Source organism: Leptopilina heterotoma, unplaced genomic scaffold (genome assembly GCF_015476425.1).
Source record: "Leptopilina heterotoma isolate Lh14 unplaced genomic scaffold, ASM1547642v1 Lhet_235, whole genome shotgun sequence".
In the NCBI taxonomy this organism is placed as follows: Eukaryota; Metazoa; Arthropoda; class Insecta; order Hymenoptera; family Figitidae; genus Leptopilina; species Leptopilina heterotoma.
In genome coordinates this window covers 1,916,613-1,931,590 of record NW_025110952.1, presented here as the reverse complement: position 1 = coordinate 1,931,590, position 14,978 = coordinate 1,916,613, and the positions used below count along the sequence as shown (strand labels likewise).

The window sequence follows — 14,978 nt, the reverse complement described above, 5'->3', positions numbered from 1 at the left end:
ACTCAATAGAAGATCCAACGGAATGTTGTAGGGTGGAAATGGTAGCGTATCGTTTTTCAATGTCATTATGTTGTTTTACAAAAAGTTTGGTGTTGTTCAATTTGTTTGTTAAAATTCAATCCTGTATTTTTGTGTGTTTAGTTTTGTTACGAGTGTGTACTTTAATATTATCAAGGACATTTGATCTTATATTATCAGCAATATTAGTATTAACCATATTTTGATTGACATTTTATTAATCTGTTTATGATAAAATTAGTATATGTTACTATAAAATTAATGTCATTGAAGAAAAGCTTTTGTAATGATCTGAATTGGCGTACTCTCTCCCCTTCCGATGTTGAAGAAAATTTTCAGAAGTGATTTAGTATCTACTAATTTAGGTATCACTTAAATTGAATTGTAATTATATTCTAAAACAATCATTACAAGATTTTTTCTTTTTCAGAAATAATAATTTCAGAATAAGGCTAGGTCTATGGTCGTTGTCAGTTAACACTTATCCATACTTTGAAGCTTTTCCTGTTTTCACGCAAATACATGCAAACTTTAATAGTAATACTCTTCAAAATGACTTTGCTGTTATTCAAATTGATAGACCAATACCATTTGCTAATTATGTTAGTATTAACACTGCCTGCCTTCCAACTTCTGTCCCAGCTGCTGGCACAAGGTTTGTATTTATGTTACATAATTTTACTAAATTTACTACATTGAAATGAATTTTTTCAAAATTTATCTAACAAATCATTAAATTTATTATTTTGAATTTTTAAAATTAATTACAAAGGTAAAAAATTTATATTTATCTAAAGAAAGTTCTTAAACAAGAATGTATTTTTGCAGATGTTGGACTGCTGGATGGGGAGTAAGTTCCTTTAACAATGGTCAATATCAAAATGTGCTTACACAAGTCCAAGTTCCAATTGTAGAAGCCACAGCGTGTCAAACTAGATTACGAGGTAGCAGACTTGGTATCTATTTTATCTTCGATGCAGTAAGTTTCATATGTGCTGGAGGCGAACCTGGAAGAGATGCTTGCACTGTAATTCAACTTTTAATAATAATCTTAAATTCAATGTCTGAAATGAAGCAGAAGGATAAAGATACTTTAAATCTTTAGTAAATCCTGAAGAATCATTTTCTTATGTGACTTTTAAACTCTTCTTCTCCATATACTATTTTTTAGGGAGATGGTGGTGGAGCCCTTGTCTGCGAAGTAGCTACAAATCAGTTTCAAGTTGTGGGTTTAACATCGTGGGGAGTTGGTTGCGGACAGACACTTGTTCCAGGAGTATATGTTAATATATATAATTATCTGACCATTATTAGAAATTACGTATCCGTTACTGATAATGCTGGATGAATGCCATTAGACTATAAATTTTATTATTAATGAACTTTGCAAAAAATGTTCTATTAAAGGAGTAAGAAAAAATTGTGTTAATTTGTAATCTTTTGCAAATATCAAGCGCATCAAGTTTGACTATATTTTAAGAAGAGAGTTTTCAAAAGATACATTTCTTAGATCATACAAATTTAATGAGCACAAAAACAAATTTTCACTTCACCATGAAATATTCCTTAATTTTCAACAGAATTATTATCACGGTTCATAATTCCAGACAATGTTATATTTAAGTAAAAAAATAAAATGAATATTTTTAATTTTTTAATTTAATTTGTTTATTTTTTAACTCAAATTCGAGAAGACATTCATCTGTTTCAAATATGTGTAGACAAGAAATTATCTTAAGCCTTTCACATCTGGGGACAAAATGTCTTAAACTAAGACAATTTAAAGTACACTATTTATGAAAATTTTCTGGCCTCATTATTATTCATTCTCCATGTTATTCCACTTACAGAAAGATCACTAAATCATGAAATAATATTCTGGGAAATTCTAATGGAACCCAGAAAAGTGTCGTGCAGATAAGGGAAGATCTAATTACGATAGGAAACAATTTTCATTTCCACCTATGTATATGCTTCAATGTACATTGTATTGTGTCAGAAAAATAATTTACTAGCAAGGAAGGTCGAACATATTATTCCTGTCGCAGCTCATAATTCGAGATAATTTTACGTTTAAATTGAAAAAAGGGACAAATGAAAACGCAGATTATATAGAGATGCATCTATGCATAATTTTTAAGTTTAACATATTTTTTCCAAATAAATATAAGAAGATGACAAATTTCAAATTTAAACAGTTTACGAACATGTTGCAAAACTATTTATACTCTTAATTTTTAATACATAAAAATATGTAAATTTAAAAAATTAAATATATGAATAAAATGAACAGGTATATAATTGTTCTGTTAATTTATTTTCCATATCAAAATGTTATCGGTCAGATTCCTCCAATTTTCGGCTCACAAAATCCAAATTCTCAACAAGCACCAGTGTTTGGATCTCAAAATATAAACGATTTATGTAAGTATTAGAAAATATTTTCTTATATAACTTTGTTTTTATTATAATAATTTTATCAACTTTATGAATGTTCAATATTTTCAAATTAGAATGTTTTTACTAAAAAAATATAATGTAACAATTTTTGAATGATTTGCCAGTAACCGATATTAATTATTTTATTATGCAGCGTCCCTTATTGGCAGTGATGGTAGACAACTCCTGAGTCCAAGCAATCAATGTTACTGTGCGTTAACATCAGCATGCACTGGAATAACTTTATTACCAGGAAGATTCAACTTTAATAATCGAATTATAAATACAGTAAGTAAACATGTACAATAATATTTTTAAACAATTAAAATATAAAATAATAGGTATACATGTATCGCTAAATGTTCCTAAAACGTCTTCATAGTATGACGTTATAATAAAAGAAATTAAGTTACAATAAAACTTTCTTTTGCATTCTATCTTCTAATAACTATGAAAATTTTTAAATATACTAATTATTGAATTGTCAAATTATTTCAAAGGGTCCAATAAGTGCTGAATCATGTCCAACTAATTATGTACTTTGTTGTTCGGGAGTACCACAGCCAACGAATCCTGTATGTGGTAGAAGGAAAGTAGCCTTAACAAGTACAGTGGCAGATGTAGCTCCATATGGAGCTTATCCATGGCATGCTGCAATATTTCATCGTCTAAGTGACCAGTACATTGGCGCAGCAGTTGTTATTACTTCAACTTACCTAATAACAGTTGCACACAGAGTATACGATCTGTAAGAAAAAAATTAAACGATTTTAATAGAAATTATTGTAGATTTGCATGAGGCCTAAAATTTCTTGAAATCCATACTTTGATTATTTTAAATTCCACAACATGGAACTTGAAAAAATGAAATTATTTTACCATTGAAATGATTCAGAATTGAGTGATATTTGTATACATTTTAATTTTTTTTTTAATAAAGCTATTTTTAAAGGGTGACTAATTAAAAACCTATTCTTTTTCAGAAATAATAATTTCAGAATAAGACTAGGTCTATGGTCGTTGTCAGTTAACACTTATCCATACTTTGAAGCATTTCCTGTATTCTCACAAGTGCATGGAAACTTTAATCTTAACACTCTCCAAAATGACTTTGCTGTTATTCAAATTGATAGACCAATACCATTTGCTAATTATGTTAGTGTTAATACTGCCTGCCTTCCAACTTCTGTTCCAGCTCCTGGCACAAGGTTATTTTTTTTAATATGAAGTTTCACAATTTATTTAATAAAATATGTTAATGTATCTAAAATTATTTAAATTCACTTATTTGCAGATGTTGGACTGCTGGATGGGGAGTAAGTTCCTTTAACAATGGCCAATATCAAAATCTACTTAAACAAGTTGAAGTTTCAATTCTTGCACCTGCAATGTGTCAACTAAGATTACGAAATAGCAGACTTGGTGTTTTTTTTAACTTTGATGCTGCAAGCTTCATATGTGCCGGAGGCGAACCTGGCAGAGATGCTTGCACTGTAATTTAACTTTTAATAATACTCAGTTGCATCATTAATTATAATTATATAATGTAATGAAGGATTGGTAGACACCAACACTTTTAATATCGACCAAGTTGTCAACATTTTTAAATCATTGAATAGACAATCATGTGGCTGAGGATGTTGGGGGTTATAAAATGTCGGGGCTATATTGAATTATTCGAAAATCATATTTCAGACCACCTTATAATACAGTAGAGACTCCATTATCCGGACCCCTATTATCCGGATATTCGATTATCCGGACAAATTTAAAATAAAAATTTTTTTTTTTAATATAAAGTTTATAAGGTCTCAAGCCATTAATTAACTTCTATTTTAAATTTATTTACACGAAATGTTGCGTTTTAAAGTGTTTTAATTATTTTAAGAAAATGTTTATATAAATATTTTGAAATATTTCTAACTAAATATTTATTAATGTTGACTTTAAAAGTTTTAGTTTGTTTCAGTCTTATTTTAATACATATGCAAATAAATACATAAAATTATGAATCAAAAATTTGTTTAATTCGTACTTTACTCGATTATCCGGATTTTTGATTATCCGGACAAGTGCCTGCATCCATTAGTCCGGATAATGGAGTCTCTACTGTAATCTTTTATTTTAGGGAGATGGTGGTGGAGCCCTTGTCTGTGAAGTAGCTACAAATCAGTTTCAAGTCGTGGGATTAACATCGTGGGGAGTTGGCTGTGGACAAACACTACTTCCAGGCGTATATGTTAATGTTTATAATTATCTAACGCTTATTAGAAATTACGTATCCGTTACTGACAATGCTGGATGAATGCCTTTAGACTATAATATTTATTATTAATGAACTTTGCGAAAAAATGTTGTATTAAATCTGTTCCTTATGCTCGGGCATATCATATTTAATTGAGAATAGAAAATAATTGTTTTTTATGCCATTGGAGAACAAAAATTCTGTATATCAAGGTATAAGTGTCCATAATTTTGGAATAAGATTTAGTAATTGGTAGTTGATGACCTCTAACTCTTATCAGTATTTTAAAGCATTTACTTTCACATTATTAAATAAAAATTTTAATAAAAACTTACCGCAAGCATTTGTAGGAGATATTTAAGTTATTTCATTCACATTAATCTACTATAAACATTTTTTTTTATTTCACGTTGATTTTCTTAAATTTCAACTGCTTAATTTAATTATTAACCTATTAGTAAAATATGAATTATTTGGATATTATTAATTTATTTCAGTTGTATGCTGTGGTTGTTAATACTCACAGTATGGTATACATCAAGTGAAATTTTATTCTGGGAAAATAAAATAGAAACGAGAACAGTTAGTGTACACGTTAGTGTAGGTAAGAAAAAAATCTAATTAGAAGAGGAAACAATTTTTAGTTTTACCTATACTTCAATATACACTATATATTGTTGCAGAAATATAATTTGCTAGCAAGGAAGGTCGAACATTATTTTTGTCGCGGCTCATAATTCGAGACAATGTTATATTTAAATTAAAAAAAAGACAAAAAAGGTTTTTTTCTTTAGTTTACTTTTGTTTGTTTTTTAATTTGAACGTCACATATGTAGAGCTTATATGGGCATAATTACAAAATTTTTACGTTTAACACATATTTGAAAATAAATATAGTATTATAACTAACTTTAATTATTAAAAAGCTAACCTACGTATTTAAAAGTAATTCTGCTGTTAATTCAGAACAACTTAAATAAGTAAATATCTCAACATACAAAATGAACTACTATATATTTGTTTTAATACTGTATTTTCGATGTGATAGTGTTAAGAGTCAGATTCCACCAATTTTTGGATCACAAAATCCTAATTCTCAAGGACCACCAGTGTTTGGATCTCAAAATATAAACGATTTAAGTGCGTATATAATATATTTAGGAATTAATAAGATTTTCTTAAATCCAGGTACCTGTTCATACATTCTAATTGTAAAAATCCTATTAACTTTGAGATAGTAATAAATTCATTTCCGAATACCTACAATATAAATATTTTCGAAAATGATATCTTGAATTACGAACCTGATTCAAAAAAATAAAGAACTGTTATTCTATTTTACAGCAAACGTAATTGGCAATGATGGTAGACAACTCGTCAATCCTAGTGATCAATGTTATTGTGCACTGATTGCTTCTTGCACAGGAATACCATTAATACCAGGGAGGGACAACTTTAATAATCGTATTTTAAATATTGTAAGTCAACATAAACAGACAAATACAAAAATATTTGACTGGTTTTAAAAATTAGGGATAATAGTCTTCTAAGAGTATTAAAAATACACTCGAAGGCTTTAAAGTCTTACGACAGTTCCGAGGGTGAGGACTCCAAAAAAATTCATATAATAGAAGACTAATCTTCATAAGATCACTTTCCTTATACAACACTAATAACTAGAAATAATAAATTATAACAATTAATTTAAAAATTTATTTCAAAGGGTCCAATAAATCCTGATTCATGTCCAACTAATTACGTACTTTGTTGTTCGGGAATTCCACAACCTACTAATCCAGTATGCGGAAGAAGAAAAGTAGCTTTAACAAGTACAGTTGGGGATGTAGCTCCATATGGAGCTTATCCATGGCATGCAGCATTATTTCATCGACTAAGTGACCAGTACATTGGCGCAGCAGTTGTTCTTACTTCAACATACCTAATAACTGTAGCACATAGGGTAGTTGGCCTGTGAGTAAGAAAATTAATATATCTGTTAATGATTAAATTCAAAAACATTTTTAGTATTACGAAGGTATTTATTAAAAATATTTTCAGAAACAATAACTTTCGAATTAGACTTGGACTTTGGTCATTATCAGCAAACTCTTATCCGTACTTTGAAGCAAATCCAATTTTCTATCAATTGCATGGGAACTTTAATAGAAATACACTTCAAAATGATATTGCTGTTATTCAAATTGATAGGGCCATACCATTTGCAAATTATGTCAGCATTAATAGTGCATGCCTTCCAACATCTGTTCCTGCTGCTGGTACAAGGTTATATATGTCTGTTTATTAAAATAAACTATTTTCACAAATTTTTAATAACAAAAAAACAATTTACAAAAAAGAAGGCATTACTATTTTAACATTTCGCATGTTATTGAGATAGCTGGAGTAATAGTCACAAATTATCTAAGTAATTATTTATTTTTTGCAGATGTTGGACTTCCGGCTGGGGAGTAACTGCTTTTAATAGTGGTCAATATCAAAATTTACTAAGACATGTTGAAGTCCCAATTGTGTCACAAGCAGCTTGTGAGGCTAGTTTGCGAAATACAAGACTTGGATTTTATTTCAACTTAGATAGAACTAGCTTCTTGTGTGCTGGAGGTGAATCTGGTAGAGACTCTTGCACTGTAAGACAATTTAAATCATTTTATTATTTCTACACTCATACATCGTTCTATGGTTGTAACATTACATTACACTTTTCATATTTAAAAATTAATAACATTTTTCATTTTAGGGAGATGGTGGAGGTGCCCTTGTCTGTGAAGTAGCTACAAATCAGTTTCAAGTTGTGGGTTTAACATCTTGGGGAGTTGGTTGCGGACAGATATTTGTTCCAGGAATATATCTTAATGTATACAATTATCTATCTGTTCTTAGAAACTTTGTTTCCGTTACAGCAAATTCTGGATGAATGCTGTATATCTAAGTATAATATGTTATCTTAGATCTTTGTAAAAAATGTTCTGTCGTCAAAAGAACTAAATTTATAAGTTCGCTTTGTGATCAATAAATAATAAATTGTAACAAACAATAACTGTAAAATATGTTTTTTCAAATATACATTTTTATTAAAATAACATTACTTCCCGATCATTTACCAAACCCCTTTCCAATTTTAATTATTACTAAAGTTAAATCTGGAAAACATTAGGGATATGAGTGTAAGTTAGACGTAACATGGTTGTCGATAAACAATTATTAAATTAATTTTTCGTTAAAAAATAAGCTGCGTGAACGTGATGATTCAATTAATATAAGATTTACATAATCAAGTACAGATTTGTATTAATTGGTAATTGATAAAGTCTGAAAAGAATGTTTCACTGGTATTAGTAAATTTAATTGACATTCGAAACAATTTTTAAAAACAACTCTTTGTATAGTTATAAACCTTACGCACGAACGATATTTTATCTACATTGTAAAACAAAAAAAACACTTAAAATTGTTTTTCTAGGAAATTCTAACAGAAACGCGAAAAGTGACAGATAAAAGAAAATCTAATTAGAAAAAGGAAGCAATTTTTGTTTTTACGAAAAGCGAACTTTATACATTTTATTGAAAAGATTGCATTGTAGTGAAAAATAAATTGACAAGCAAGGAAGGTCAAATATTATATTTGTCGCGGCTCATAATTCGAGACAATGTTATAATTAAATTTAAAAAAAGGACAATAGAATTTTTTGTTTCATTTTTTAATTTAATGAACTTTTGTCTTTTTTTTAATATAAGCGTAACATATGTATATCCAGATTGTAAAGAGATCTGTACAAAATTTTGTATGTTTAACATATATTTGAGAATAGAAATAAGAAAATAATTTATTTTAAATTTAAAAAGCTTACGAACGTGTTTCAAAACATCAATAATGTAAAAGAAGTTAGCATAATTGTTTTAAAGTGTTTCAAAACAATTTGTGCTAATAGTTTGAAACATAAATAATTTCATATCTTGACATACATTTTATATAAAATGAACTACTACGTACTTGTTTTGCTAATCTATTTTCAATGTGACGGTGTCATTTCTCAAATTCCACCAATTTTTGGATCACAAAATCCAAATAATCAAGGACCACCAGTCTTTGGCTCTCAAAATATAAACGATTTAAGTATGTGACAACATTTTTTCAATATTTCATAATCAAACTAAAAAGAATTATTTTTTATCATCTTATAATAAATATAATAATAAGTTTATAAAATTATAAAAAAAAACTATAAATAACCAACCTTATTATATTATATAATAATGGTATAAAAAAAACTATTCTTTCCATCAATTTAACTAAAATCTTTAAATGATTATCTTAAAAATTTTATATATACCTATCTTCATACATTTTCGTAACTCCCGGTTACTTTAATCTAACGCAGAAAATATATCTTTTTAGTATATATTTTAAAAAAGCATTCATCTGTTTGAATTACGAACCTAATTGAAAAAAATAAAGAACTTATTTTATTTTACAGCAAACTTAATTGGCAATGATGGAAGACAACTCGTCAGTCCTAGTAATCAATGTTATTGTGCACTGATTGCTTCTTGCACTGGAATACCATTTATACCTGGGAGGGACAACTTTAATAATCGTATTCTAAATATTGTGAGTATATTTCAATATAAAAATACAACACTCTTCCGAATAGAAAGTTCATATTAATCAATTAATTTAATATAATTCAAAAGAGATATTTGTCTCAAATACAAATAGATATTCATGTACAGAAAACATCTTGTTAACTTTTGAAAATCACTTTCCTTACATAATACTAATTATACTTTAAAACTTAATAAAACATTAATTTTAAAAGTTATTTTTTAAAGGGACCAGTAAGTGCTGAATCATGTCCAACGAATTATGTACTTTGTTGTTCGGGAATTCCACAACCTACAAATCCTGTATGTGGAAGAAGAAAAGTGGCATTAACAAGTACAGTTGGAGATGTAGCACCATATGGAGCTTATCCATGGCATGCTGCATTATTTCATCGTCTAAGTGACCAGTACATTGGCGCAGCAGTTGTTATCACTTCAACATACTTACTAACAGTAGCGCACAGGGTTTTCGACTTGTAAGTAAAAAAAAAAAAAGTTTTATTATCATTAAACCAATATTCAACTATAAATAAAATTTGTAAAGACGCTTACCTCTGTAATCGAGACTTTTTTGTTATATCCCTCATGAATTTCTTAGATCTGTTGGGAAAATGATTAAGTATCCCTCCTATATTATATATTAATTTGAATCAATTTTTCTATTTCAGAAACAATAACTTTAGAGTTAGACTTGGACTTTGGTCGCTGTCAGTCAACTCTTATCCGTACTTTGAAGCTTATCCTATTTTCACACAAGTGCATGGATATTTTAATAGAAATACTCTTCAAAATGACATTGCTATAATTCAAATTGATAGAGCGATACCATTTGCCAATTATGTTAGTATTAATTCTGCCTGTCTTCCAACGTCTATGCCTGCTACTGGAACAAGGTTCTTATTTATTTATAAAAACTTTTATAGGCTTTACAGTCTGTCCTCTATTTCTCTAAAAGTCCCCTTTCTTTTAATTTTCGCCCCTAAACGTACCCTATTTTCTTCGTCCCAGGAAATCTATTATTTTCAATAATTTTTAAGTAATTCTGCACAAGAATACAATTATCTTGATAACCAACAAAATTCTCCCTTATAAAATCAATTAATTTTAAGGATAGCATAACACTTTTGCAGGTGTTGGACTGCTGGTTGGGGAGTAAGTTCTTTTAATAATGGTCAATATCAAAATCCAATGAGACATGTTGAAGTTCCTATTGTGTCACAGGCAACGTGTGAGGCTAGTTTGCGAAATACAAGACTTGGATTTTATTTCAACTTAGACAGAACTAGTTTCTTGTGTGCTGGAGGTGAATCTGGTAGAGACTCTTGCACTGTAAGACAATTTTTAATAATATGTAATAATTTTTACAGTCATTTATGTATTTTCTACACTTATATATTGGGATCTCTTGTACTGTGAAACAAGAAATCCCAATAGCAAGTTGTTGTTATAGTTCAATGTTTAAAAGTTAATATTTTATTTTAGGGAGACGGTGGTGGTGCCCTTGTTTGTGAAGTGGCTACAAATCAGTTTCAAGTTGTTGGATTAACATCGTGGGGAGTTGGTTGTGGACAGATATTTGTTCCAGGAATATACATTAATGTGTATTCTTATCTTTCTCTAATTAGAATGGTTGTTCCTGTTACAGCAAATGCTGGCTGAGTGCTTTATGTCTGAAAAGTATTTTGTCTCTGAATTTTTCAAAAATATTTTATAATAAACAAAATTTTAGTTTGTTTCGTGGTCAAACAAAATAACCAAAATAATAATTTAAAAAAGCCAGTTCAAGGTGATTCTAAAAATGAATAAATATTATTTATATCTTAAAATTTGCCTATATATTCAAACATCAACATAATTATTAAGGCATTAATTAAGTAAATAAAAACTATTTAATGTTTCATTCAAATTACTGCAGTTTCCTTTTTAGTCATGTTAATACAGAAAAGAAGTAATCGTAAAATAAATATTAACGTTTGTAATTATTAAAGCAGACGGTAAACTGAAGTTACATGTTCGTTATTGATTGTCTTTTCCTTGGAAACTGAATTTTAAAACATAAATATGTTTGCATACAAGAATCATAAAATTTTATATTTCCCTTTATCATTCTTGATGAAAAGTAGATTCTACAAATAGCATTCAATTTCATCTATTCTATTAATTTAGTATTTCATAAACTGAAACTGGAAAACAATGTTTTTTAACCGAATGTAAGTAAATATTTTAATATTTATTTATTAACTAAGTGTTCTGTCTTGAAAGAAATTTTCTTTAACATATTTATTTTTAATTTCACTTTGTAATTATTTATAATTCTTTACTTTTCAGCAAGGGTGTAAAAATTAAAATATACACTTTCATTTTTTTAACAATTATAAATGATCTGAAAGCACAAAAAGAAGAAGTAACATGGCAGAAATGTTTACATAACTACATAAAAAATGAATCTGGTGTTCATGAAACGATTTTCTTAATCGATGATAAACAAACTTTACCTCAAACAATTGATAGTTTCGTAAAGAATATTTATAAATCATTACCAGTAAAGGTATTCAACAATAATCAAAAAATGATTTCAAGTATGTCCAGTTTTAGTTCAGATTCAAGTCTCTTCATAGCAATAACATTTTTTGAACAAAGAAATAACTTTAATAAATTCACAAACTTAATTTCTTCGATTGCAAAAAATAAAAAACGTCCAAAGCTTTTGATGATTATTTACAAGAGGACAACTTCTAATAATTCAAAATCAACCTATCATAAGTTATTGCAATCAATGTGGTTAGATTTTATTCTCGATGCAACATTAGTCGAAGTATTAAGTGCTGAATTTAAAATTAAAACTAAATCAAAGTCAATAAAGAATTTAAGAAAAGAAAGTACATTGATGTATTACTACAATCCTTATTTAAATATAACAACAGAAAGCGATATAACTTTGAATACTGTATGGTTCCCTAAGAAGACAAAGAATTTGAATGAACATTTAATAAATATCGGATTTCTCAACTATCCTCCGGAAATTAGTTTAAAATTAAATAAATCTGGACACATTAATTCCTTGCATGGCTTTAGTGCACTGAAAATGACAACATTATCGCAAATAATGAATTTCCGCTTGGAGAAATCGTTCATTAGCAATTGGGGAACTCTAAGTTGCACAAAGAAAAACATTAAAGGTTTCTATCGTAAATTATTAAATAATGAAATTCAAGTTGCAGCTGTTGAACATCCTAGATATTCTCTGTGTGATAACAAATATTATGAATTCAGCAAAGGTACGAAGGTAATTCCAATTTCATTGGTTGTACCCGAAATAGCAAAAGCTGCAGAAGCAATGCACAGTTGGAAGATATTAGATGGACTCGCGGTAATTGGATTAGTAGCATTTATGTGGATAGTTTCTCATCTTCTTCATTTTGATCTTCGTGAATGGCATGCAATTTATATGATTCAATTAGTTCTCAATACAGCAACTCCACATAAGCCAACGAAAATAGAGGAAAGAATTGTATTTGCATCAATGATGTGGGCATGCTTTTTTCACTCATCTTACATTTACATGTCATTTACAGATTTTAGTCTCAATACTGAAGAGATATCAATGTTTCAAACAGTGCAAAATGTATTGGACTCGGAACTTGAAATAATAATTGATAATAATTACGCTGATATGTTGTATAATAATTCTGATGGTGATATAAGAAAACTTTTGAATAAAGCCAATAAAATGACGATTACCGAAGAAGAATGCATTACACAAATGGCGACAAATAAGAATTTAACTTGTGTGGCAAGAGAAGATCATGCACGTTTTATTATAGGCAATCTACGTGATAAATGTGGAAAACAATTTGTGAAAATTTTAGACGAAACTTTATGGATATTTGTGAGTAGTACATATTTAGCTCCAGCATCACCGTATGTTAAACGATTTGATTCAATAATACAAAGATTTATCGAAACTGGAATGGAGAAGAAATGGCATATTGTACCTTCGAACTCTTCGGATACAATAAATGAAGATGGGTCCTGCGCTTCAAACAAGTCGAAATTAGACCATGAATTAAATAATTTGCTTATTATTCTCGGGTTCGGATATATCACATGTACTTCAATATTCGTTGCCGAAATGATTATGCAAGTATTGTTAAAATATTTTAATAACCGATATCTTTTGACAGTAAGTAAAATATTTCATTAAAACTTTAGTATAAATATGTATATGTGACCTGGTAATGTAAAAGGGATCTTACATCGAAAATCAAGATTTCGAGAAAAACGTTTTTAAAGTTAACAACTTGATATCGATGCGGACAAAATATATAAATTGTTTGAATTTGCCTGAAACTTACTAAACGGGGGTTTTTGCAGTCGCTGATTAGGAATCTGGCGTCCGATTTTTAAAATTCAAAATGGCGGATCCAACATAGCGGTCAAAATATATAAATTATTTTAATTTACCTGAAATTTATTACTCAGGGGTTTTTGGGGTCTCTGATTACGAATCTGACATCGGATTTTTAAAATTCAAAATGGCGGATACAATATGGTGGACGAAATAAAAAACACTGAAAAAGTGAAAATTACTTTTTTCGAACCTAAGGTCCTTTTTAAATTACCAATATTGTCACATAAAAAGCTTTTATTGTATAAATATATTTCTTGTACGATGATAATGTAAAATATTATACTATTCAATATTCCATTAAATTGTGTTAATAAAATTATCTAACATACTATATTTAGTAAATTACCTAAGAAAATAAATAATTCATTATAAATTACCATTTAAATATTTTAATGAATTAGTTAAATTAAAATTCGAAAACTTAATATAAAAAAATTAAATAAGGCCTCGGATATTAGAACATTTTCGACTATTTTTCAAAAAAATGCGACTTTTTTCAACTATTCTTTCACATATTGCAATAAAATACTAGTTACTTTGTATAAAATACTACTTAAATTTAAAACCGTTTCAAATTGAAAATTTTAAACATTTTATTTTTGAATAATAATTTTAATTAAAAATTCTGAAGAACTTAGTTCTATAAAAAGAAAATTTTATTCAAATTTGTAAAAAAAATTAGTCTAATTTTCAAATATGCACTTAATTGGAAAATTTTCGAATAATATATTTATTTTATTTATTTACTTGTTTATTTACTCCTCTCTGACAGAAATTTTATTAGCATTTTCACTTTTAAAGTTAAAAAAAAATTTTTTTAAATAAAAATAAATAAATAAAAATATCTTCTCTACAACATTTAGAAGGGAAGTAGAAGAAACATTTTTGAATGTGAATTAAATTTGGTTTATTTAATAAAATTTAAATTTAAATTATTATTTATTTTATTTAACTTTTTGTCAATTAAAATTTCATTTTTGTCTCAAAAATTATAAAAAGTAATTTATCGAGCCTTAAAAGTATCAACTTATTTTAAGTAGTTATAATACCTAGAAATTTCTTTTTTTATATTGAAATATCCAAAATTATCGATAATTAAAAAATTGAATTGCTAGACTTTTGATAAGCCATATTTTTACAAATATTGATACGTTTGGCGTGAAATAGTAAAACTGTATTTTACATAAATTACATTATATTCTTTTTAATCCACAATAGTATTACAAGGAATAAGGCACTTTCGAT

At 27.9% G+C, this 14,978-nt stretch overlaps 4 protein-coding genes across 5 annotated transcripts in view; all 4 read left to right on the top strand.

The window, feature by feature from the left end:
- Positions 1-2,258, top strand: part of LOC122502682 (trypsin-3-like) — a 34,720-nt gene extending 32,462 nt beyond the window's left edge. Inside the window, exons 4-6 of the mRNA XM_043612846.1 lie at positions 449-673; positions 847-1,045; positions 1,190-2,258. Of these exons, the coding sequence (XP_043468781.1) occupies positions 449-673; positions 847-1,045; positions 1,190-1,366 (601 nt within the window). The 3' untranslated portion in view covers positions 1,367-2,258. The remainder of the gene's footprint in view (positions 1-448; positions 674-846; positions 1,046-1,189) is intronic.
- Positions 2,252-5,837, top strand: LOC122502681 (trypsin-3-like). Of its 2 annotated transcripts, XM_043612844.1 has the most exons (8): positions 2,252-2,442; positions 2,612-2,745; positions 2,958-3,205; positions 3,441-3,665; positions 3,752-3,950; positions 4,586-4,690; positions 5,200-5,306; positions 5,751-5,837. In XM_043612844.1, the coding sequence occupies exons 1-7, from the start codon at positions 2,295-2,297 to the stop codon at positions 5,245-5,247; spliced, it is 1,107 nt and encodes a 368-aa protein (XP_043468779.1). In that variant the 5' UTR covers positions 2,252-2,294; the 3' UTR covers positions 5,248-5,306; positions 5,751-5,837. The 2 variants fall into 2 exon arrangements, with proteins under 2 accessions (XP_043468779.1, XP_043468778.1); XM_043612843.1 differs by lacking the exons at positions 5,200-5,306; positions 5,751-5,837 and having other exon boundaries at positions 4,586-4,773.
- On the top strand, positions 5,695-7,768 carry LOC122502683 (phenoloxidase-activating factor 2-like). Its single transcript, XM_043612847.1, has 6 exons — positions 5,695-5,842; positions 6,047-6,180; positions 6,426-6,673; positions 6,761-6,985; positions 7,149-7,347; positions 7,458-7,768. The coding sequence occupies exons 1-6, from the start codon at positions 5,704-5,706 to the stop codon at positions 7,632-7,634; spliced, it is 1,122 nt and encodes a 373-aa protein (XP_043468782.1). The 5' UTR covers positions 5,695-5,703; the 3' UTR covers positions 7,635-7,768.
- A 434-nt stretch (positions 7,769-8,202) lies between these two features.
- On the top strand, positions 8,203-11,407 carry LOC122502677 (trypsin-3-like). Its single transcript, XM_043612838.1, has 6 exons — positions 8,203-8,834; positions 9,196-9,329; positions 9,551-9,798; positions 9,991-10,215; positions 10,453-10,651; positions 10,805-11,407. Exons 1-6 carry the CDS (start codon positions 8,696-8,698, stop codon positions 10,979-10,981), a joined length of 1,122 nt encoding a protein of 373 aa, XP_043468773.1. The 5' UTR covers positions 8,203-8,695; the 3' UTR covers positions 10,982-11,407.
- The last annotated feature ends 3,571 nt before the right edge of the window (positions 11,408-14,978 follow it).